This window comes from Symphalangus syndactylus, chromosome 18, assembly GCF_028878055.3.
Source record: "Symphalangus syndactylus isolate Jambi chromosome 18, NHGRI_mSymSyn1-v2.1_pri, whole genome shotgun sequence".
In the NCBI taxonomy this organism is placed as follows: Eukaryota; Metazoa; Chordata; class Mammalia; order Primates; family Hylobatidae; genus Symphalangus; species Symphalangus syndactylus.
In genome coordinates this window covers 61,328,515-61,354,492 of record NC_072440.2, presented here as the reverse complement: position 1 = coordinate 61,354,492, position 25,978 = coordinate 61,328,515, and the positions used below count along the sequence as shown (strand labels likewise).

The following is a 25,978-nucleotide window of genomic DNA, read 5'->3' as shown; positions in this document are numbered from 1 at the left end:
AACTTCCAGAACCCTCTGGAACTGTCCAGCATAATGGCTCAGAGATTTCTACTAAGTCCCCGTAATGCCATGTGACTGATGCCAAGGACTTGTACATTTCAATAATAGAATCAACTCTTTCTATTTTCCTTACAAGTCAAATCATTTCTTAACATTTTATCCAAAGTCTTTGTAGCCATTCCAAATAGCGTGTAAGAAAGCAACAACCCCTTGACATGTTATCACCTAGAAGCCGTCATTATTACTATTTTAAGGGTTCTTTTATAGCTCTCTTTCACTCTCTGTACACACATGCAGATTTGCGGAGATACCATTTTCACTAAATGAGGCCACGCGGTTCTGAAGCCTGTTGTCTCCGCAGTTTGTCATGGCCTCTTTTCATGTCTGTAAATACAGATCTAACTTAAATGTTTAATGGCTTAACAGTTTTTCAGCCAAAGCATATCCTCTAACTTACACAGTAAATCCCCTATCACTGGACATTAGGTTGTCTCCAGTTTTCTGCCCTTATAACCAGTGCCGTGATAAACATTCTTAGAGCTGTATTGATGGATGTGAATGTAGGATCTTCAAAGTGGAATTGCTGGAAAGCTTCGGGTTAAGCCTCGTTTAACAGGTTCTCACATGTACTCTGTAATGACCTTCCCTCCCTTCTCGTCCCCTGAATCATACCTGTGTACAGAATACACTCAACTTTGCCTTGCTTGATATATGGTTTTTGTTATTTTGTGTATTTTTCAAAATGGATTTTAGCTTTTCCAGTCTTTATTCTAAAAACAGATCTAAAGAGAGTGCCTTCTATTTCTCTCTACCCTAAATGAAATTTTTGAAACGAACTTGCTTTCTATAGAAGTGACCATCAGTCTGTACTTTTTTCCCCCTCCATGGGTCAGGAGATGGAATCTCTCAGTCCCTGCCCATATTCCTTCAGGTGAAGGTTGCACACATTTCTGGTTTATTCTAAGAATGCCTCAAAGTATGGTGTGTGCCCTGAGCCAGGGCTCCAATGAGTTGGAGATGTGACCCAGACTCTCCTGAGGCTTTTCTCTGGATAGATTTATAAAAGGAGAGAGTGAAGTCAGAGAAAGGTATTTTTCTCCTTATGACAAATACTGATATTGACTTCTCATTCTGGTGACTGCTCTGTTCAGTCTATCTCTCACGTTGGCAGGAAATCAATAGTTAGTGACCTGGATGGGAATGCTGGGGCTGTCTGGGGTGGCAGAAAGAGATGGGGTCAGGAGACAGGACACTAACTCCTCTAAACAGCAACTAATTTCAGAGAATGCACTTCGGATTTTCCCTGGGACTTAGTTTGCCCACCCGTGAAATAGGATCTCTGATGGCATGAGGTGGCAATGGAGGATGGAGGGGATGAGATGATGTATACAAGAGAGGCTGGTGGGGGTGGTCTGCAAAGCACAGCCACAGTAGGGTATTCACTCTAGTGGGGAATGTCTGTGTTTGCTGGGTAATTGCTGAGAAATCAGAGCCAGTTGCAAATTAAATGAGTTGCTCATAGTCAGATATCTTAGTTCAGGCTGCTGTAGCAGAATACTATTGTCTAGGTGGCTTAAACCGTAACAGTTATTTATCACAGTTCTGGAGGCTGGGAAATCTGAGATCAAGGTGCTGGCAGATTCAGGGTCTGGCGAGGGCTCTCTTGCTGGTTGCAGACCACCACCTCCTGTTTGTACACTCATATGGTGGAGAAAGAGAGAGCGGAAGACAGCTCTCTGGTGTCTCTTCAGGCACTCACCCCCCCATGAAAGCTCCACCTTCATGGCCTCATCTAAACCTAATTACTTCCCTAGGGCCCCACCTCCAGATACCACTGCACTGAGGGTTAGGGTTTCACCATATGAATTTTGGAGGGACACATATAGTTTATAACACCAAAAAATCTCAAATGTAACTTTTTTACTACATCATTGTGTATTTAATAATGGAGGGGATGCATTTTTGATATGTTGGTTATAATATTGTACAGAGCCTTTAAAAATCAGAGTGCAAAGACTTGCAAATATTCAGCAGTGGCCATGGCTACAGGAAGGAGGCATCTCTTCTACTGGGGACCTGGGGGGGTGGGGGTTCACAGTCAATAGCAAGGGGTTCCCCATCATTGACCAGCCCTCCCTCCTGTTGTCCAGCTCCCAAGCTTTTAGGCTCTTGAATTCTCCCACAGAGACACCACCACCCAATCACTAGGGCAGCCTCATGGAACAAAGCCACAAGCTCTATATTCCTCTGCCTCCTGAGGGTTCTTGCCTTATGGGATTTGTCTGGATGGAGTTCATTTACCCTGTGATGTTTCCACCCTGTGTATCCACAGCTTCGTCAGCTGGAAATGCAGCTGGAGCAAGAATATGAAGAGAAGCAGATGGTCCTCCATGAGAAGCAAGATTTGGAAGGCTTGATCGGAACCCTCTGTGACCAGGTAAGGGGGAGACATTGGCAGACATTCAGAGGAGTATCTCAGGGACCTATTTGAGAGATGGGCTCATGGGGAGAACAGCCTGAGGGATACCCTCTCCTCCATCAGCTCTGTTCCCACCATATTCACTGGCTCTTCAAAGGAGACTTTCAGGTGCCTGCAAACAGCAGGGTTTTTGTAAGAACCCATGGGGAATAAAGAGAGTGGGGCCAGCCAGGAGCAATGGATGAGGCTGTCTTTGCCTTCAGCAGCTGTTGGGATCAGAGTGCAGACAGTCCTTCCTTTAAGGGAATGTATGTGAATGGCCACTGCACACATGACTGCCCTCCTGAGAACATGACTTTTGCTAGAAGCAGTCAGCCTTGGAGCCAGGCAAATGTAGCTTTAAGCACCAGAGGGACCACTTCTGTCTACACGGCTTTGAGTGAGCTAGTTAACAGCTCTGAGCTTCTGGGGAGTGGAGCCTTATGGGGTTGTGGCTATCACTGTACACCAGGGTTCTCAACTGCCCATCAGTGTACGCCAGGCTCCTCAGTACACCACTGTGAACATTTGGAGCTGGATCATTCCTTGTGGTACAGGGCTGTCGTATACATTGCGGGATTATCACGCTGTCCTGTACATTGCGGGATATCATGCAGCATCCCTGACCTCTACCCACCACATTGCAGTAGCACACACCTCAGTTGTGATGACCAAAAATGTCTACAGACATTGCCCAATGTCCTTTGGGGAAAAAAACCCAACTTCCCTCACTACTGAGAACTGTTGCTGTACTAATGTAGCCAGCAGAGCTCAGAGCCAGCTTCCGATTTCAGAGTTGCAAGGAATGGCTCTTCCACCTCCCAGATACTCTATTCCCTTCCTGTGCTGCTGTTGCATGAAATCCCAACGCGGGAGAGAAATGCCTGTGGCTTCTATGATTTATTCTAAAGTATCAAAGGAGTGTATTTTAATGGATTTGCTTAACATGGGCTCAATGTCTATTAATTAGTAATGGTCTTGTTATCAATATCCTTCCCTAAATTCATTAACTTTATTCACAAAACAATGTGTGTCCACTTCAGGTGATCATCTTGGGCAGCCATGCCTTGCACAAAATAAATGCTTATTATGTATTAAAAAACAAATTGATTTAATGAGTGAATTCTACAGCAGGGACACACGCAGCAAGATTAAGAGTTGGAAGCTGAGGGAGTCAATATAATCTTCCTTCTTCTCTGGGTTTTCTAATTTTCCAGCCAAGCAATTGGGACCATTGAATTCAGAGCCATTGAGGTGGCTTTCCTTCAGCATCAGGGCAAGAGAGCACAGACCAGTACCAGATTCTAGAATGACAGTGGGGAATCACTGGGAGAAGGGTGCATTCTATTCAGCACAGTTTGACAAAACAGAATAGATAATCTAGTAAAGCAAGGTTTTCATACATATTGCAAAAATAAATTGGTGTGTGTGTGTGTAAAGAGAGGGTAGGTTTAAATGAATAAAAAGCCAGCTTTGTGTTAGTCACTAAGCTGGATCCTTTTAATAAATCAGCACTTTTGATGATTTTAAATGTTTTTGTTATGACCTTTGCCAAACCCATGGAAAAGCAGAACAAATAATGTAATTGGTGTTTATGAACCAAGCACTCGGGGTTTACATAAATTAACATTTTGCCATTTCTTATTCAGATGTTTTTAAGGAAACAAAACGTTTTCAGAACGGTTGGTGGCCTCTTTGTGTCCCTTCCTAATCTCAATTCTGGCTCTGCTTTTCTTTCTTTCCTCCCTCCCCAGATGAAACCATTCTCCAGGGTTTAAAGTGTATAATTCCCCTGAATGTATATTTCAACTTCAGCCACATGCAGCAATATGATTCTGCACTTTACTTTGTCCCGCTCTGTATTATGTTTTTGAGATTAGTCCATAATGATACATGCAGCTCCAATTAATTCATTTCATTTCTATACAGCATTCATTTTTAAAAAACTCTTTCTTCTATTGGTGGGTAGTTAGTTACTTCCACCCTAAAACCCCAAACTGCAATGCATAGTCTCGTATCTGCCTCACTGTGCACACGGGCGAGAGTCTCTCCAGGGTACGTAGCTGGAAGAGGAATTGCTGGCTCCTGGGAATGTACAATTTGGGAATTATTAAATATCGCTCAGATCGTTCCCCAAAGTGATTGCAGCAGTTTCCACCGTCACTAGCTGTGTCTGAGATTTTACTTCTTCATGTCCCCACCAACATGCGGCACTGTCAGACATTTTTAAACATTTTTTCCAGGCATTGGGTGCTAAATGGTATTGCGTGGCCCTCATTACTAGGGATGCTGTGCATTTTTCACGTGTTGATTGTGGCTTTTTCTTTTCTTCTCTTTTCTTTTTTTGAGACGGAGTCTTGCTGTGTCTCCCAGGCTGGAGTACAGTGGCACGATCTCGGCTCACTGCAAGCTCCGCCTCCCGGGTTCATGCCATTTTCCTGCCTCAGCCTCCTGAGTAGCTGGGACTATAGGCGCCCGCCACCAAGCCCGGCTAATTTTTTTTTGTATTTTTAGTAGAGACAGGGTTTCATCGTGTTAGCCAGGATGGTCTTGATCTCCTGACCTTGTGATCCACCTGCCTTGGCCTCCCAAAGTGCTGGGATTACAGGCGTGAACCACTGTGCCCGGCCGATTGTGGCTTTTTCTTATGTGAATTTCCTATTCATAGAAGTTTGTCTCCTTTTTCTGTATTGATCATTCATGATCTTTATACAAGATGCGAATCCATTTTTGGTTATGTATTTTGCAAATATCTCCTACACTATGGATAATTGTTTCACTTTGTTTATAATGTCCTCAGCTTAATAAAAAATATTTTTAATACAGTCATGTTAATCAAGCATGTTTTATGGTTTGTGCTTTTATATCTTAAGATACAGTTCTTTGAGTTCACAAAAATGTCATCATGTGTCTTAAAAGTTCTAAAGTAATTGCTTTTGACATTTTAGGTCTCTAATCCATCTAGATTTTATTGGGGTGCATAGTGTGAGGTAGGAATCTATCTTCCTCAATATGGATAAACTAGGTTTTAGTTCATAATTTTTTTCCTGCAATTACCATGTATGCGTGGGTGTGTTTATGAACTCCTCATTGTGGCTTATTGGTTTTTTTGTTGTTGTCTATTTCTCCACCATATGGTCTTCATGGCTGGGTTTTGGTAACTCGTAGGACAGCTTACCTTGACTGTTTTTAAAATTGCCTGTTTTATTGACCCTTTAATCTTATTTAGATTCTACAACAAAACCTGATGTAATTTTCATTGGAAATGCATTGATTTACAAGTTAGTTGGGAACAATTGACTTTTTTTTATATTGAACTATTATATTATTGCATATGCCCTCTCCATTTATTTGTGGCTTTCAATAATATTATATTTATCTATACAGATCTTGGAATTTTTTGTTAGATTTATTTTCAGGAAACTTGTAGTTTCTATGGCTATTATGAATAGAATATTTTTCTGTATTCTATCTATATTTTAACTAGTTATTGTGGCATATGGGAATACCATTGATTATCATGCATTAATCTTGTATCTGGCAAACTTCCTGAGTGCTTATTATCTTTCGTACTTCATCTCTAGGCTTTTTTGGATTTTCTGCCTTGACAGTATTATCATTTGAAAATAAGAATAGTTTTGACTCTTTCTTTTTTTTTTGAGATGGAGTCTCACTCTGTCGCCCAGGCTGAAGTGCAGTGGCGCGATCTCGGCTCACTGCAAGCTCCACCTCCTGGGTTCACGCTATTCTCCTGCCTCAGCCTCCCGAGTAGCTGGGACTACAGGCGCCTGCCACCACGCCTGGCTAATTTTTTTGTATTTTTCGTAGAGACGGGGTTTCACTATGTTAGCCAGGATGGTTTCGATCTCCTGACCTCGTGATCCGCCCACTGTGGCCTCCCAAAGTGCTGGGATTACAGGCATGAAACACCTCGCCCGGCCAGTTTTGACTCTTGACCATGGATTGGGGCAACAAAGATCTCAACCAACTAAAAAAAATATGTTATACTTTCTACTTCTTGTTTCTTTTTCTCACCTTATTTCATTTGCCTCCAGTAGAAGATTGAATGGTAGAGAAAGGTATTTGACATCCTTTTCTTGTTCCTGACCTTAATAGGAGTGCTTGTAAAGTTTTGTAATATACATATTTGCAGTGTCTTTGATAATTACAGTGATGCATTGCTTAGTGGGCGGATCACGAGGTCAGGAGATCGAAACCATCCTGGCTAACATAGTGAAACCCCGTCTCTACGAAAAATACAAAATTTAATACTTTCTGAGAGATGCATCATTAGACAATTTCATCATTGTGGGAACATCCTAGAGTGCACTCACACAAACCTAAACGGGATAGCCTTCTACACACCTAGGCTATCTGATATAGTCCATTGCTCCTGGGCTACAAACCCATACAGCATGTTACTGTACTGAATTTGGGAGGCAATTGTGACACAGTGGTAAGTATTTGTGTACCTAAACATATCTCAACATACAAAAGGTACAGCAAAAGTATGGTATTATAAGCTTATGGGACCACCGTTGTGTATACAATCCATCATTGATGGAAATGTAATGTGGCACGTGACTAACTTTAATAAGGTTAAATCAGTCTTGTATTTGTAATTTTCTAATATCTTAAAAAGATGTTTTATTATAGAATATTTTATGCTTTTTCTGCAATTGTTGATAATCTGATGACTTATCTCAATCTATTAATGTAGTATATTTTAGATATTTAATGTATCCTGATGTATTTCCCAGATAAACCTTTCTTAGTCAATCTTTTGGATTGCTAACAGTTTAGGATTTTTGAAACCAGGCACATAAGTAAGATTGGTTTATAATTTTTTTCCCTTAGACTGTCTCTGTTAAGTGTTGTACTAATCTCATAAAATGAATTCACAACTATTTCTGAGACTATTTTTTGTAAAATTTGGATCATGCAGTTCTTGCAGATTTGATACAATTTGCTTGTAACCCTATTTGATTACTGTGTCAAAATGCTGTAATCATAATTGAACACAAATTCAGGTATTATTCTTTTCCTTATTGAGTGAACTTTGGTAACTGATGTTTCTAGACATTTATTATTTCATACAATTTTTCAAATAGGTTGACATAAAAAATGTTCATGGTATTTTCTCATTATTTAAAAAATTCTACTGTATCAGATTATTTTCATTTTGATCACAATAATGTTTACTTTTTAGTTTTTTTGTGGTTGATGATGATGAGTCTTGTTAGAGTTTTGTCTGTAATCCCTTCAAATAACCTGCTTTTGTTTTACTGTTTCTTTGTTGTGTATTTAATAGTGTCTGACCTTATGTTTGTTTCTTTTTCCTTCTTTTTTCCATTGGTTTAGATTTTTGTTCTTGATCTTCAGTTTCAGTATTAAAATGCTTAATTCACCTTCAATATTTTTTATCCCACTTAAACTGTTTTCTTTAAGATAATACATTTAAGATAATACATTTACCTGGAATTGCTGTTTTCGTGCCATCTACTAAGTGTCTTGTATCTTTTGTTCTTTTTTTCTTTTAACCTGTAAGTTATCTAGAACTTGAGTTTCAAGTTTATTAACATTTAGGATGATTTGGAGTAACTTTCTATTGTTAATTTTTAATTTAATGGCATTTAGGACAGATAACATGGTAGAATGCATAACATCTTTTCTTTGAAATTGTTGAGATCTCTTTGTTGCTCTAGTTATTGGTAGAGTTTAATAAACGATTGTGTGTGGCTGGGCACAGTGGCTCACGCCTGTAATCCCAGCACTTTGGGAGGCCAAGGTGGGCAGATCATTTGAGGTCAGGAGTTTGAGACCAGCCTGACCAACATGGTGAAACCCTGTCTCTACTAAAAATATAAAAATTGGCCGGGTGTTGTGGCGGGCACCTGTAATCCCAGCTGCTCAGGAGGCTGAGGCATGGGAATCACTAGAACCCAGGAGGCAGAGGTTGTAGTGAGCCAAGATTGCGCCACTGCACTCCAGCCTGGGTGACAGAGCGAGACCTTGTCTCAAAAACAAAAAAACAAAACAAACAAAGAAACAAAAATAAACTATTGAGTAGAAAATAATGTAACTGTTTATGAGGCATAAACAAAACAAACAAAGAAACAAAAATAAACTATTGAGTAGAAAATAATGTAACTGTTTATGAGGCATAGGGTTCAATACATGGCAAATGAATCAAGCTTGTTAAATTTTTTTTTTTTTTTTTTTTTTATTATACTTTAGGGTTTTAGGGTACATGTGCACAATGTGCAGGTTTGTTACATATGTATCCATGTGCCATGTTGATTTCCTGCACCCATTAACTCGTCATTTAGCATTAGATGTATCTCCTAATGCTGTCCCTCCCCCCTCCCCCCACCCCACAACAGTCCCCGGAGCGTGATGTTCCCCTTCCTGTGTCCATGAGTTCTCATTGTTCAATTCCCACCTATGAGTGAGAACATGCGGTGTTTGGTTTTTTGTCCTTGCGATAGTTTACTGAGAATGATGTTTTCCAGTTTCATCCATGTCCCTACAAAGGACACGAACTCATCATTTTTTATGGCTGCATAGTATTCCATGGTGTATATGTGCCACATTTTCTTAATCCAGTCTATCGTTGTTGGACATTTGGGTTGGTTCCAACTCTTTGCTATTGTGAATAGTGCCGCAATAAACATACGTGTGCATGTGTCTTTATAGCAGCATGATTTATAGTCCTTTGGGTATATACCCAGTAATGGGATGGCTGGGTCAAATGGTATTTCTAGTTCTAGATCCCTGAGGAATCGCCACACTGACTTCCACAATGGTTGAACTAGTTTACAGTCCCACCAACAGTGTAAAAGTGTTCCTATTTCTCCACATCCTCTCCAGCACCTGTTGTTTCCTGATTTTTTAATGATGGCCATTCTAACTGGTGTGAGATGGTATCTCACTGTGGTTTTGATTTGCATTTCTCTGATGGCCAGTGATGAGGAGCATTTCTTCATGTGTTTTTTGGCTGCATAAATGTCTTCTTTTGAGAAGTGTCTGTTCATGTCCTCTGCCCACTTTTTGATGGGGTTGTTTGTTTTTTTCTTGTAAATTTGTTTGAGTTCATTGTAGATTCTGGATATTAGCCCTTTGTCAGATGAGTAGGTTACAAAAATTTTCTCCCATTGTGTAGGTTGCCTGTTCACTCTGATGATAGTTTCTTTTGCTGTGCAGAAGCTCTTTAGTTTAATGAGATCCCATTTGTCGATTTTGGCTTTTGTTGCCATTGCTTTTGGTGTTTTAGACATGAAGTCCTTGCCCATGCCTATGTCCTGAATGGTATTGCCTAGGTTTTCTTGTAGGATTTTAATGGTTTTAGGTCTAACATATAAGTCTTTAATCCATCTTGAATTAATTTTTGTATAAGGTGTAAGGAAGGGATCCAGTTGCAGCTTTCTACATATGGCTAGCCAGTTTTCCCAGCACCATTTATTAAATAGGGAATCCTTTCCCCATTTCTTGTTTTTGTCAGGTTTGTCAAAGATCAGATAGTTGTAGCTATGCGGCATCATTTCTGAGGGCTCTGTTCTGTTCCATTGATCTATGTCTCTGTGGTGGTACCAGTACCATGCTGTTTTGGTTACTGTAGCCTTGTAGTATAGTTTAAAGTCAGGTAGCGTGATGCCTCCAGCTTTGTTCTTTTGGCTTAGGATTGACTTGGCGATGCGGGCTCTTTTTTGGTTCCATATGAACTTTAAAGTAGTTTTTTCCAATTCTGTGAAGAAAGTCATTGGTAGCTTGATGGGGATGGCATTGAATCTATAAATTACCTTGGGCAGTATGGCCATTTTCACGATATTGAGTCTTCCAACCCATGAGCATGGAATGTTCTTCCATTTGTTTGTATCCTCTTTTATTTCATTGAGCAGTGGTTTGTAGTTCTCCTTGAAGAGTTCCTTCACATCCCTTGTAAGTTGGATTCCTAGGTATTTTATTCTCTTTGAAGCAATTGTGAATGGGAGTTCACTCATGATTTGGCTCTCTGTTTGTCTGTTATTGGTGTACAAGAATGCTTGTGATTTTTGTACATTAATTTTGTATCCTGAGGCTTTGCTGAAGTTGCTAATCAGCTTAAGGAGATTTTGGGCTGAGACAATGGGGTTTTCTAGATACACAATCATGTCATCTGCAAACAGGGACAATTTGACTTCCTCTTTTCCTAATTGAATACCCTTTATTTCCTTCTCCTGCCTGATTGCTCTGGCCAGAACTTCCAGCACTATGTTGAATAGGAGTTGTGAGAGAGGGCATCCCTGTCTTGTGCCAGTTTTCAGAGGGAATGCTTCCAGTTTTTGCCCATTCAGTATGATATTGGCTGTGGGTTTGTTGTAGATAGCTCTTATTATTTTGAGATACGTCCCATCAATACCTAATTTATTGAGAGTTTTTAGCATGAAGGGTTGTTGAATTTTGTCAAAGGCCTTTTCTGCATCTATTGAGATAATCATGTGGTTTTTGTCTTTGGTTCTGTTTATATGCTGGATTACATTTATTGATTTGCGTATGTTGAACCAGCCTTGCATCCCAGGGATGAAGCCCACTTGATCATGGTGGATAAGCTTTTTGATGTGCTGCTGGATTCGGTTTGCCAGTATTTTATTGAGGATTTTTGCATCAATGTTCATCAAGGATATTGGTCTGAAATTCTCTTTTTTGGTTATGTCTCTGCCAGGTTTTGGTATCAGGACGATGCTGGCATCGTAAAATGTGTTAGGGAGGATTCCCTCTTTTTCTATCGATTGGAATAGTTTCAGAAGGAATGGTACCAGTTCCTCCTTGTACCTCTGGTAGAATTCAGCTGGGAATCCATCAGGTCCTGGACTCTTTTTGGTTGGTAAGCTATTGACTATTGCCACAATTTCAGGACCTGTTATTGGTCTATTCAGAGATTCAACTTCTTCCTGGTTTAGTCTTGGGAGGGTGTATTTGTCGAGGAATTTATCCATTTCTTCTAGATTTTCTAGTTTATTTGCATAGAGGTGTTTGTAGTATTCTCTGATGGTAGATTGTATTTCTGTGGGATCGGTGGTGATATCCCCTTTTTCGTTTTTTATTGCATCTATTTGATTCTTCTCTCTTTTCTTCTTTATTAGTCTTGCTAGCGGTCCATCAATTTTGTTGATCTTTTCAAAAAACCAGCTCCTGGATTCATTAATTTTTTGAAGGGTTTTTTGTGTCTCTATTTCCTTCAGTTCTGCTCTGATTTTAGTTATTTCTAGCCTTCTGCTAGCTTTTGAATGTGTTTGCTCTTGCTTTTCTAGTTCTTTTAATTGTGATGTTAGGGTGTCAATTTTGGATCTTTCCTGCTTTCTCTTGTGGGCATTTAGTGCTATAAATTTCCCTCTACACACTGCTTTGAACGTGTCCCAGAGATTCTGGTATGTTGTGTCTTTGTTCTCGTTGGTTTCAAAGAACATCTTTATTTCTGCCTTCATTTCATTATGTACCCAATAGTCATTCAGGAGCAGGTTGTTCAGTTTCCATGTAGTTGAGCGGTTTTGACTGAGTTTCTTAATCCTGAGATCTAGTTTGATTGCACTGTGGTCTGAGAGACAGTTTGTTATAATCTCTGTTCTTTTACATTTGCTGAGAAGAGCTTTACTTCCAACTATGTGGTCAATTTTGGAATAGGTGTGGTGTGGTGCTGAAAAAAATGTATATTCTGTTGATTTGGGGTGGAGAGTTCTGTAGATGTCTATTAGGTCCACTTTATGTAGAGCTGAGTTCAATTCCTGGATATCCTTGTTAACTTTCTGTCTCGTTGATCTGTCTAATGCTGACAGTGGGGTGTTAAAATCTCCCATTATTATTGTGTGGGAGTTTAAGTCCCTTTGTAGGTCACTGAGGACTTGCTTTATGAATCTGGGTGCTCCTGTGTTGGGTGCATATATATTTAGGATAGTTAGCTCTTCTTGTTGAATTGATCCCTTTACCATTATGTAATGGCCTTTTTTGTCTCTTTTGATCTTTGTTGGCTTAAAGTCTATTTTGTCAGAGACTAGGATTGCAACCCCTGCCTTTTTTTGTTTTCCAGTTGCTTGATAGATCTTCCTCCATCCCTTTATTTTGAGTCTATGTGTGTCTCTGCACGTGAGATGGGTTTCCTGAATACAGCACACTGATGGGTCCTGACTCCTTATCCAGTTTGCCAATCTGTGTCTTTTGATTGGAGCATTTAGCCCATTTACATTTAACGTGAATATTGTTATGTGTGAATCTGATCTTGTCATTATGATGTTAGTTGGTTATTTTGCTCGTTAGTTGCTATAGTTTCTTCCTAGCCTTGATGGTCTTTACAATTTGGCGTGTTTTTGCAGTGGCTGGTACCGGTTGTTCCTTTCCATGTTTAGTGCTTCCTTCAGGAGCTCTTTTAGGGCAGGCCTGGTGGTGACAAAATCACTCAGCGTTTGCTTGTCTGTAAAGTATTTTATTTCTCCTTCACTTATGAAGCTTAGTTTGGCGGGATAGGAAATTCTGGGTTGAAAATTCTTTTCTTTAAGAATGTTGAATATCGGCCCCCACTCTCTTCTGGCTTGTAGAGTTTCTGCTGAGAGATCAGCTGTTAGTCTGATGGGCTTCCCTTTGTGGGTAACCCGACCTTTCTCTCTGGCTGCCCTTAACATTTTTTCCTTCATTTCAACTTTGGTGAATCTGACAATTATGTGTCTTGGAGTTGCCCTTCTCGAGGAGTATCTTTGTGGCGTTCTCTGTATTTCCTGAATCTGAATGCTGGCCTGCCTTGCTAGATTGGGGAAGTTCTCCTGGATAATATCTTGCAGAGTGTTTTCCAACTTGGTTCCATTCTCCCCATCATTTTCAGGTACACCAATCAGACGTAGGTTTGGTCTTTTCACATAGTCCCAAATTTCTTGGAGGCTTTGTTCATTTCTTTTTATTCTTTTTTCTCTAAACTTCCCTTCTCTCTTCATTTCATTCATTTCATCTTCTATCAGCGATACCCTTTCTTCTAGTTGATCGCATCTGCTACTGAGGCTTCTGCATTCTTCGCGTAGTTCTCGAAACTTGGCTTTCAGCTCCATCATCTCCTTTAAGCCCTTCTCTCCATTGGTTATTCTAGTTATCCATTCTTCTAATTTTTTTTCAAAGTTTTTAACTTCTTTGCTATTGTTTTGAATTTCCTCTCGTAGCTCAGAGTAGTTTGATCGTCTGAAGCCTTCTTCTCTCAATTCATCAAAGTCATCCTCCATCCAGCTTTGTTCCGTTGCTGGTGAGGAACTGCGTTCCTTTGGAGGAGGAGAGGTGCTCTGTTTTTTAGAGTTTCCAGTTTTTTTGGTCTGTTTTTTCCCCATCTTTGTGGTTTTGTCTACTTTTTGTCTTCGATGATGGTGATGTACAGATGGGTTTTTGGTGTGGATGTCCTTTCTGTTTGTTAATTTTCCTTCTACCAGACAAGACCCTCAGCTGCAGGTCTGTTGGAGTTTACTAGAGGTCCACTCCAGACCCTGTTTGGCTGGGTGTCAGCACCGGTGGCTGCAGAACAGCGGATTTTCGTGAGACCACAAATTCAGCTGTCTGATAGTTCCTCTGAAAGTTTTGTCTCAGAGGAGTACCCGGTTGAATGAGGTGTCAGTCTGTCCCAACTGGGGGGGTGCCTCCCAGTTAGGCTGCTCAGGGGTGAGGGACCCACTTTAGGAGGCAGTCTGTCTGTTCTCAGATCTCCAGCTGCGTGCTGGGAGAACCACTACTCTCTTCAAAGCTGTCAGTCAGAGAGGGACATTTAAGGCTGTGGAGGTTCTCGCTGAGTTTTTGGTTGTCTGTGCCCTGCCCCCAGAGGTCGAGCCTACAGAGGCAGGCAGGCCTCCTTGAGCTGTGGTGGGCTCCACCCAGTTCGAGCTTCCTGGCTGCTTTGTTTACCTAAGCAAGCCTGGGCAATGGCGGGCGCCCCTCCCCCAGCCTCGCTGCCGCCTTGCAGCGTGATCTCAGACTGCTGTGCTAGCAATCAGCAAGACTCTGTGGGCATAGGACCCTCCGAGCCAGGTGCGGTACACAGTCTCCTAGTATGCCGTTTTCCAGGCCCGTTGGAAAAGCGCAGTATTAGGACGGGACTGACCCGATATTCCAGGTGCCATCTGTTTCCCCTTTCTTTGACTAGGAAAGGGAACTCCCTGACCCCTTGCGCTTCCCGAGTGAGGCAATGCCTTGCCCTGCTTCGGCTCGCGCACAGTGCGCTTCACCGACTGTCCTGAACCCACTGTTAGGCACTCCCTAGTGAGATGAAACCGGTACCTCAAGCAGAAATGCAGAAATCACCCGTCTTGTGTGTCGCTGGGGCTGGGAGCTGGAGACCGGAGCTGTTCCTATTCGGCCATCTTGGCTCCACCCCCAAGCTTGTTAAATTTTTATTTCAACATTACATACAAATATAAAAGCATAAACCATAAAGGAAAATTTTTAAAATACATGATTGTGTATTTTTTAAAACTACCTCCTGTTAACTTTGGTTTTGAGTTCTTGATCTGTTTCTAAGAGAGTCCTGTTATATCCTTACCATGAGAATGGTTATACCAAGTTTTGTTAACAATTCTGTCATAGTTTCTCTTTATGTATTTTATGGTTATATATTTAGGTGCATCTAAGTTTTGTATTGCTTTATTTTCTTGAAGATCATTGCTTCAATTCTTACTTGGTGTCTTTCTTTCTCCATGAATAAGTTTTGCCTTATTTTATTTCACTTGATTTATTTATATTTTAGTCAGTTTACCTGCAAGACCTTTTTCTATTTCATTTTAAAGCCTTGTAGGGGTGTGTGCATGTGTGTGTGTGTGTGTGTGCATGTTCATGTGTTTTCTTTAAACAGCTGGATAATTTTAATGCAATATTTTAGTCTCTAGCTTTTCATATAAAAATTTAATTTATTTGCATTTGTTATAATGACTGATGTATTTGAAACTATTTTGTATTATCTTATTTTGTGTTTTGTTAGTTTCTTGTCCTTTTACATTGCTCTCCCTCTATTGCTTTCCTACTTTTGGATAGATTGATGTTTTCTTTGTTCTCTTTTGAACTATTGGTTCAGAAGCTACAAACTATATTTCTGTTCTTTTGGTGGTTACTCATACATTTCCAGATATATGCTTAATCATAATTTTTTACTAACATTAATCTTCACAGTAATGCTGTGGAATAGATATTATTATTTCCTTCATACAAATAAAAGAAGTGAGGCTCGGAAAAGTAAAGCAACTTGCCCAGGATTGCATAGCAAGTTAGTACCCTAGGTGGATTCTAAATGAGGTCTATATTATTTGAATGTCTGTCATTTTAAAAACCTATTATGATTCTGCTTAAAAGCAATAAGGTCCACTTAGCTAGAACCATATTTTTGTGGACCATCTTTTTTTCATAGTGTTCTCAGGCAGCCAGTTCTGCCATTAATTTGTGAAGCCCTCAGCAACACACATTCTGTCTCCAAGCCTCAATTTCCCCATCTGTAAAGTGGTTTGATTATCCTTAATAGCACTTCTAGATCATATTGTAATAGTGCTTGGAGATTCCTTTGACAATGGACATTTAACAAGCTCCCCAAACAATTTGCCTTTATGATAAATGGTGAACCAACTAAGGTTGGAATATAGTTACTTACAACAACACTAAACATCATGTAGATTTATTAGTTAATTATTCACCATCCTTATCAAAGTTTGAATGTTTGTGCTACAAAATGGAAACTCGCAGAATGACATTTATTTCCCATTAACCTAATGAGTGATATTTTTTGCCCTCCTCTCTTGTAGCAATTTATTATAAATAGGAGGATGACTGGTCTGAGATTTTCTTGTGAATTCTGTTTGCAATGCTTCCTCTGGAGAGGAGTTAGTGCCAGCATTTTCAGGGCCTTTCAGGCAGTGAAGATCGTAGAATCTGAGCCATCTCTACTGCATGGTCAGTGTCAACATCAGGGAATGTCCCTGATGCTAACTTGCCCCACAGGAGAATTAAAGGCACTTTAGGATATATGCAAAACAAAAAGAGACACAAATATAAGAAATGTGCAAAGCCCACTGCCTAAGCGTACTCATGAGTCTGGGTTCTAGAGTAAGTAAATCTGGGTTCATGAAGCAGCTCCGCTAGGCACTGTGGTGCAATAGTTAGAGACTTACACCCTAATGCTCAGCTGTCTGGATTCAGATCTCTGCATAACCACTTAGTTGCAGTATGACATTGGGCAGATCATTTGCTCTTTCATATCAGTTTTTCCTCCATGTAAGAGCCCTGGATAACCTCTTTCACTTTGTAACCTGCCTCTCAACCCTGGGGTTTTATACCCTCATGGCAACCACCCAGAAATGCATAGCCCAGATTATTTCTTGCCTCTCCGCCTTTGCTCATTAAGTGCTTTCTACCTAAAATGCCCTTTCTCCACCTCCCCTAGCTAGGAGGAGCTATCTCCTACTTCCCAATTCCATCCCAGCCTGAGCTGGATAATGCTCTTCTGTGCCCCCATAATATATATTTTTTTCAGAATTAAAGACTAAAACACACTTAGCTAATGGTATATTTTACTAAAATTACCACTTTCCAGCCAGAAAAGCTGGATTCATATTCCAACTCTGCCACTTACTAGCTGTGTGATCTGAGGCAAATTACTTCATCTTTGCAAACTTCAGTTTCATTATCTGTAAAATGGGAATCATAGTACTATACACCTCATCAATTCATCATGATGACTAAATGCATCAATAGCTATAAAGTGTTTAGAATAGTATATGACACTTAAAACTGTCTATAAACGTAAGCTATTACTACATTTGTAAAGGCAATAATAATAAGGTCTATTTAAGGAGATTGTCACAGGAATTAAATGCAATAACATGTGACAAAGAGCCTGGCACAATGCCCAGCCCTCAACTCAGTTCAGCAGGTGAGATTGTGTGTGTGTGTGTGTATGTGTATGTGTGTGTGTGTGTATAATAGAACAGCATTTTGAACCTACCAAAACGATACATTTCAGATATAAAGACCATATTCTGAGAACCAACTCATTTTTCAAAGAATTCAAAACCAGCAGTAGAGAAATAGAAATACAAAATCTAGAGAACACATTCTAGGTCATCAGACAATACACATAATCCTTTATATTTGCAAAGCACTCAACAGCGTACGAAGTGTTTTGGAATCCATTATCACATCTGATCCTTGTCTTATCTCAACACGAAGGACAGGGTGTTTTTTTTAACCTCTCTTTTTGTGGATGAGAAAACTCAGGTTCAGAGATGTGGCGTGACTCAGCCACTGTTCCATCGGCAGCAAATGGTGAGCCAGGGTTTAAAGCCTAGATCTGCTCATTCTCAACCCCATGTTTTTTCTAGAATATTCCAGGACATTCTGAGCATCTCAGGAAATGGTTAGCATTTGATGTGGAGACACAGATTTCCAGGTGTGTAAAAACCACATCCCAGTGTTGAGGCACCTGCACCCTGTTTTCCTTGAAACTCTCTGTCTGATGGACCGGCCCTTATTGTATCTTCTAGTCTCCTGAAGAGTCCAAGAAAGGAGTTGTTAGTTTCTTTCAGGGATGTTAACACGTTGTCTTTTAAGTCAGCACTGTTTCTAGAGAGGTGACCGGCTGTCGAAATTTCATGTAGGGCCCTGGTGTAATTCTGCACCTCTTCTGCTTTGGCTTAACCTGTACTTTTTGGCCACTGAAAGCTGTCAAGGAGTCTAAGGTCACACTCCTGGTGCCCAGTCCAGGATGTGGCTTCTTTGGGACTCCCTTGACAGCTGTCCCTGGCAAATTCAAGATTCTGGGGGAAGGAATGTACTCACCTCTGGGTAAGGTTCCTCTGCAGAAAATGATCTCATTTGCTTGTCCTCAAACTGGAAAACAGGACCAAAGGACAGAAAAGATGGACTTCAAAAGGAGCACATTTACAATTTACTGAGGTGTAACACACATACAGAGTACTCTGTGTCCCACGTGTACAGCTCAATGAATTTTCATAAACTCATAAAATAACACCTAGATCAATAACATTAATAACTCACCAGAAGCCCGGAGGCTCTGTCCAGTCCCTGCCCACCCAGGACTGTCCTAACTTCTGTCAGCAGAACCTGGCCAGCAGCAGAGGGATTCACCTGGCACATGAGGCTCTTACAAGATGAGGTGAGGTCATACTGATGACTTGCGTGCAAAAGATGGGATGACAGAGTGGCTTTGGATCCATACGGGCTATGATAGTAGCAATGATAGCAACTCATATTTCTTGTACATTTATTCTGTGTCAAGCATTAGGCTAGGCATGTATTTAATTTTCACAGCAGCCCAGTGTGGTTGGTGCCAATCCCATTTCTCAGTTGAAGAAACTGAGGCTCAGGAGAATGGTCTTGTCCAAGGTCACATAGTGTGAGTGGCAGAGGCAGGATTTAAACCAGGGAACCTGGTTCTGGAAAACTTAGACCCTAGCCACTGCTTTGCCACACAGCTCACGGGTCTTCCTTTGGCTTTCAGATTGGCCATCGGGACTTTGATGTAGAGAAGCGACTTCGGAGAGACCTCAGGAGGACACACGCACTGTTGTCAGACGTGCAGCTCCTTCTGGGCACCATGGAGGATGGCAAGACATCAGTCAGCAAGGAGGAGCTGGAGAAAGTGCACAGCCAGGTGGGTGTCACGGGATCCCCTTGAGAATCAGGCTGGGGAGGATGCTACGACCTGCAGAGAATGGCTGTCCGTCCCAGGTATGAGTGGAACCATGGTGCCAACCTCCAACTTTCACAGACCTGCAGGGAGATGGGGGGCATTTCAGGGCTGTGAGGGTCACGTGGAGTGTAGGTGAGGAGGAGGAGTCTAAGAAGGAGTCCTATTCCCTTTTTCAGAGATGAGGCAGAATTCTTCTGTCTGGAGGGCTTGGGCAGATCAGCACTGGCCAGAATGGCTGAGTGCAGTGTGCCTGGTATGTGTGTGTGTGTGTGTGTGTGTGTGTGTGGTGACTGCCAGGACTAGGTATGAGCCAAATAGTAATAGTGCCAGTCATGCAAAACCAATGCTTAACAACAGCAACAGTTATACAAACGTTGGCAGTTTGACTGCCTATTAGTATGCTAATGATATTGATCAAGACATGATGTTGACCACTGGCTGCTACCAGCTGGAGCCCTCACTAGGTACTGGGTCCTCTGTATCTCTGTACAAGGTGCTGCATGGTGTTCTCAGGATTGCTGAGTGAGGTGAGGATCATCACCTTCATTTCAAAAGTGCAGGTGATCGGGTGGCAGAAAGGTGTGATGACCCACCCAAAGTCACACAGCTTGAAAGCGGCAGAGCCAGGATTTGAACCCAGGTCTTCAGACTCTACCATCCTTGGGCTGTCTCAAAGGAGGACAGGAGGAGCGGCAGGTCTGAGGGTGGTAGGGAGGTGAGGCCAGAGCAGAGCCTGGGGACCTGAGGAGATGTGATGAGTGTGGGCTGTTCCGGCGGCAGACTGTGGCCCAGGGCAGCCAGTGTTGAGAAATGTGAATGGATCCCACAGGGTTGTGCAAGCCTTGGGGAGAGATGTCCCAAAGCTGAATGATGTAGCAGGAACTCAGGATTTGCTACCAGTCCCCATGGGGAGCTGAAGACACCTGGGGAGGCTCAGAGCTCTGATGGGAGTGTTGTGTCCATGCAATTGATGTTACCTTCCCTTGGATAAGTCATTCTTGCTAAGGCCAGATGCCTTCGCCACCTGCCTTCTTGGAGGGTTACTGTCCCTTCCTCCAATCAGAGGCTGAGCTGGGCCTGGGACCCATGTTTCCCGACTCCAAACCCAGCGCCCTTCTCTCTTCCTTCCGGAGACGCAGCCCATGATGACCAGCAGGTCCCCAGGAAGACAGCAAAAGGCAGCAGACTATAGCGCCAAGTATTGGAAACAGAAATCCCAGAGCTTCTGCTGCTGCCAGTCTCTGGTGTCAGCTTCTATCTGTAAAACAAAACATTTCAGTTAGAGCTTATTCGCGTAACTAGAAGACCTCAACCAAAACAAAACAAAACAAAAACCTAAAGTCAGACTTGATTTGGATTTCACCAGTCTCTCCCATTTCCTCTCCCGGGATCCAACCCAGGACCACACTCTGCATTTTGTTGTCATACCTGCCCAGTCTCCTCTGGTCTGGGACAGTTTCTCAGGCTGACCTTGCTTTTTATGACCTTGACAGTTTTGAGGAGCACTGGACAGGTATCCTGTGGCATGTCTTCTAATCTGGGGTTGATGGTTTTTCTCGTGAATAGACCGAGTTTATGTGCTATCGGAAAGAATATGGCAGAAGTAAACTTGTTAAACCAGAAGACACTGGGAGGGCCCTTCCATCTTGAAAATTCTACGACTCTTAGGCATCTCCTTTATCAAGTCATTCTCCTCTAGAGCGACCCACCATCCTGACTTGTCTGAGACTTACTTACTTTTAGCACTGCCAGTCCTGGGTCCTGGGCAAGCCAGGATGGCTGGTCATTCTGTCCTCTTCATGGCCATGTCAGGAAGCCAGTATCACCTGTGCTTGAACGCATCGCCCCGCTTCATCCTCATGATAACCCTAGGGGAGGGGAGGTGGCATTGTGCCCATTTTACAGATGAGAAAATGTTGTCCAGAGGTGGCAAGTGGTGTGTCCAAAGTAACACAGCAGGTAAGTGGCAGAGTCAGGGGTTTGAATACCAAGCTTGTGATTGTAAGTGCAGAATTGAGAGATGCTTTTGACTCACATTGCATCTTCCTGTCTGCTTGGCTGACCAGGTGGGTATGGAACCTTGAGCCACCTGGCTTGCCTCCAGGTAGGCAGAGTTGCTGTGTGATTGCCCAGCCAGGGGCCAGGCATATTGAGTTGAAGCAACTCCCTTGGCAGAAGGCCACATACCTGCCCATTTTCCATCAAAATGTCCCTAGTGCCACAGCACCCAAGCTTCCCTTCCCCCAACAGGTGGATGTTTTTGAAAAGAAACCACAGAGATTTTGTTACTTTTTCTTTTTTTTGTTTTATTAAGTATTCATGAGAATTCTCCCTCTGCAGGGTTAAAATGCATGTTCTTGGGAAAAAGTGGTACTTAATGAAGGCGCTTTGAGCTGAATCAAAGAGCCTCATTCTTCTAAAAGTCCTTCTTCCCGGTCTCTGCATCCGGCTCCTATCAAAGGAAATCCACAGCCTTGGCTTTTCGTTGCTGTTGTCATGGAAATCGTTATAAGGATGGGATCGCGTGGACCAGAGGTCAGGGTACAGTTGCTTTGGCTCCCAGCGCACGTGTCCCGGATGCCAGAGTCAGAGCTAATCAAATAAAGCAGTGATGACATTGGGCATTGCTGCATCTCCTCTCCAATGTACAGTATTTGTCCTTTGCCTAAAGGCTCCAGGGACATAGGTAGGGAAAGCAGACAAGAGGAGGAAGGAAGAGGGAGCTAACTTTGCTGCTGGTTGCTACTGAAGTGCTGAGCATGGTGCTGAACAATTTCATTCATTCAGTATTTATGCAGCACCTACTGTGTGCCAGGCAATGCGCTGGATATAAGCACCATGGATAGTGAGACAGCGGTGGTACCCACCGTCATAGAATTTACATCTGATGGAAAAGAAGACAAACAATGATACGAATAAATAGAATCGTCCCACACCTTAATTTGAATGAGAAAGGCAATAAATAGGGTGCTAAGATAGAGAATTGCAGGGGCGTCCTGTTTAGCTTGGGTGGTCAGCTAAAATACCCTGGGAGAAGGAGAAACAGGCAGGGACCAGAACACACGGGGCTTGGAAGATTTGGATTTTATCCCGGGGGTGGTGAGAAGCCATTGGGAGGTTGTGAGCGAAGCGTGACAGAATCTGATTCACGGTTTAGAGGATTGCACTTCTGCATGGAGATTGGATTGTGGATGGTATGAGGGGATATCCTTAGAAGGCTAATGCACCCTTTCAGGCCAGAGGAAATGGTCACCTGGGTTGGGGGAGTATTGATAGAGATGGCAAGAAGGGACAAACTTGGAGCTGATTTGGAATCGATGGGATGTGCAGATGAGGTTTGGTTAGCAACATTTAAGTGCGTTATTTCAGAAAATCCTTGCCGTAACCCTAGGAGGTAGATATTCCTATTTTTAACCCATTTTACTAATGAAGACGCAGTTTCTGAGAGGTTGAGTAATTTACCTAAGGGCACACAGCAATACATGTCCTATACCCTTACAACTTGGTTTGCCCAATATGGGTCCTATTAACTTCTATTGTCAGGCACTTACTATGTACCAGACTTTTCCTTAGTGTCTTGGGGTTTCTCAAATTTGGCTGCACATCAGAGAAGTTAAACACCATTTTTTTTTTTTTTTTTTTTTGAGACGGAGTCTCGCTCTGTCGCCCAGGCTGGAGTGCAGTGGCGCAATCACGGCTCACTGCAAGCTCCGCCTCCCAGGTTCACGCCATTCTCCTGCCTCAGCCTCTCCGAGTAGCTGGGACTACAGGCGCCCGCCACCACGCCCGGCTAATTTTTTGTATTTTTTAGTAGAGACGGGGTTTCACCATGGTCTCGATCTCCTGACCTCGTGATCCGCCCGCCTCGGCCTCCCAAAGTGCTGGGATTACAAGCGTGAGCCACCGCGCCCGGCCTAAACACCATTTTAAAATCACAGACTTCTGGATTCTGCCCCCTCCCCAACCCCATTTAAAAAAATCAAGTTTTGGTTGGAATTCAGGATCTGCATTTTTAAACAACCACATTGGGGGGTTCTGGGGGGAACCATAGACTTTATTTATCCCTCAGAACATCCTTTTGAGTTCAGTGGTAGCATGTATATTTTGCAGATGAGGAAACTGCCACTGAGGTTATATTAGCGTGACAGATCTTATTTCCACCTATTTTAAAATTAGTTAATTTTTGAGTAGAGAAAACTGGATCCAGCACTTGCTAATTCATGACCTTTGACAAATGTCCTGACCTCTCTGAGCCCGTTTTCTAAAGCGAAGTATCATCATCACATGATGGCCCGGGGGCTGAAGAGGGAAAGCCAATGAAGGCTTCAGAAACTTGAACAGGTGGCCAGGCATAGTGGCTCACACCTGTAATCCCAGCACTTTGGGAGGCTGAGGCGGGTGGATCACCTGAGGTCAGGAGTTCGAGACCAGCCTGGTTAACATGGTGAAACCCTGTCTCTACTAAAAATACAAAAATTAGCCCGGTGTGGTGGTGCATGACTGTAATCCCAGCTACTCGGGAGGCTGAGGCAGGAGAATCACTTGAACCCGGGAGGCAGAGGTTGTGGTGAACTGAGATCGCGCCGTTGCACTCCAGCATGGGCAACAGAGTGAGACTCTGTCTCAAAAAAAAACCACCAGGTGCAGTGGCTCACACCTGTAATCCCAGCACTTTGGGAGGCCGAGGCAGGTGGATTACAAGGTCAGGAGATCGAGACCATCCTGGCTAACATGGTGAAACCCCGTCTCTACTAAAAATACAAAAAATTAGCTGGACGCGGTGACAGGCGCCTGTAGTTCCAGCTACTCGGAATGCTGAGGCAGGAGAATGGCATGAACCCAGGAGGCAGAGCTTGCAGTGAGCTGAGATTGCACCACTGCACTCCAGCCTGGACGACAGAGCAAGACTGCGTCTCAAAAAAAAAAAAAAAAAGAAAACATGTTCTGCGACCTTCACATTCGCTCACTGTGATGATGGAAAACCTAGAGAAAGGTTTTTTTTTTTTGTTTTTTTTTGTTTTTTTAAGACTGTCTCGCTGTGTCACCCAGGCTGGAGTGTAGTGGCCTTATCTCTGGCTCACTGCAAACTCTGCCTCCCAGGTTCAAGCGATTCTCCTGTCTCAGCCTCCCGAGTAGCTGGGATCACAGGCATCCGCCACCATGCCCTGCTAATTTTTGTATTTTTAGTAGAGATGGGGTTTCACCATCTTGGCCAGGTTTCACTGAGTTGGTCTCTAACTCCTGGCCTCAAGTGATCCACCCACCTCAGCCTCCCAAAGTGCTGGGATTACAGGTGTGAGTCACCACACCCGGCCGAAAGTTTCATTGTATAAAGGACGTGTAGGAGGGAATGTGTTCGAATGCACCTGTTAGAGAGAACTGTGTTCACTCTACAAAGATGGATGTGATCTCCACTGTGGGATGAATTTGAGGCCAAGCTACAGGGATAAAGAGGAAATGTCAAGGTCTCTGCCCTTAAGGGACTCCTAGTCCTAGAAGCAGGCTATAACAAGCAGAGCGATAAACTCTTTATTGGAGGAATATTTGGATTAGCTAAAGAGGAGGCCCTTAATTTTGCTTTGAGAGAGGAGCTGGTAGCTTTGGCTATCTCTTTAAAGATGGAAATGAATTGCTGGTTAGATAAGGTACATGTATGTAGACATTGTAGGAGGAAACACCAGTGCGTAAAAGGGCAGAGGCACACAGAGACAGAAAGCATATTCAGTTTGGCATGGTATTGCTGCAGTATAAGTCATCCAGGGGTTAAAAGGGCAGAGAGGATAGTGCCGGTAATGGAGGCTGGTGCCAGTTCATGAATGGTTTAGTGAGCTTGGCTGAGGAGCTTCGGTTCTATCCTGAAGCCACAGGGAGCCATAGAAAGCTATTGAGCTGAGGAAGGTGTGGCCAGAACGGCTTGTAAAAATTGGCAGGATTCTAGGTGCAATGGTTCACATCTGTAATCCTAGCACTTTGGGAGACAGAGGGAGGTCTTTTTCTCTGAGCCCAGGAGTATGAGACCAGTCTGGGCAACATAGTAAGACCCAGTCTCAAAAAAAAAAAAAAAAAAGCAAGTCCGCAGCTAAAATCACAGGAGCCCTGATGTGCAGAATATCAGGCTCTACCAGCAGCAACAGTTTCCCTTAGCTACAGGCTACAGCATCTTCTCTCCAGATGGGCAGGCACCCCCTCTGTCCATTGCCCCTGCATCTAGAACCCTAAGATAATCATTTGGTTCTTTTCTCCCAGTTTCCCTCCATTGGGAGCTTTGGATACATCTCAGTGAACACCTGAGGCTTAAAACCCTCCTGATACAATACAGAAGACTCCTGAAAGCCATATATAGGATTCAAATCCTGCCAATGACACTTAGCTTGCTGCAGATCTTGGACAAGTCAGCTGCCTTGCATAGAGTTTTTCTTGTCTAATAAGGGGGGTATGATAATCTCAGCTGATTGGGCTGATATAAAGAACACTGGACCATGGATTTGAAAGGAGTCATTAAATTGAAAACTCTAAGACAATGATCTCCTGGCCAGGCATGGTGGCTCATGCCTGTAATCCCAGCACTTTGGGAGGCCAGGGCTGGTCACCTGAGGGTCAGGAGTTCAAGACCAGCCTGACCAACATGGAGGAACCCCGTCTCTACTAAAAATACAAAAATTAGCTGGGCATGATGGCGCATGCCTGTAATCCCAGCTACTCAGGAGGCTGAGGCAGGAGAATCTCTTGAACCTGGGAGGCGGAGGTTGCGGTGAGCCAAGATCATACCATGGGCAACAAGAGCGAAACTGTCTCAAAAAAAAGACAATGATCTCAAAATATAACATAAC

The 25,978-nt window shown here is 42.7% G+C and overlaps 1 protein-coding gene across 1 annotated transcript in view; it reads left to right on the top strand.

The window, feature by feature from the left end:
* Positions 1 to 25,978, top strand: part of MYO18B (myosin XVIIIB) — a 297,959-nt gene that overhangs the window by 170,871 nt on the left and 101,110 nt on the right. Inside the window, exons 33-34 of the mRNA XM_063623416.1 lie at positions 2,333 to 2,437; positions 18,957 to 19,109. Of these exons, the coding sequence (XP_063479486.1) occupies positions 2,333 to 2,437; positions 18,957 to 19,109 (258 nt within the window). The remainder of the gene's footprint in view (positions 1 to 2,332; positions 2,438 to 18,956; positions 19,110 to 25,978) is intronic.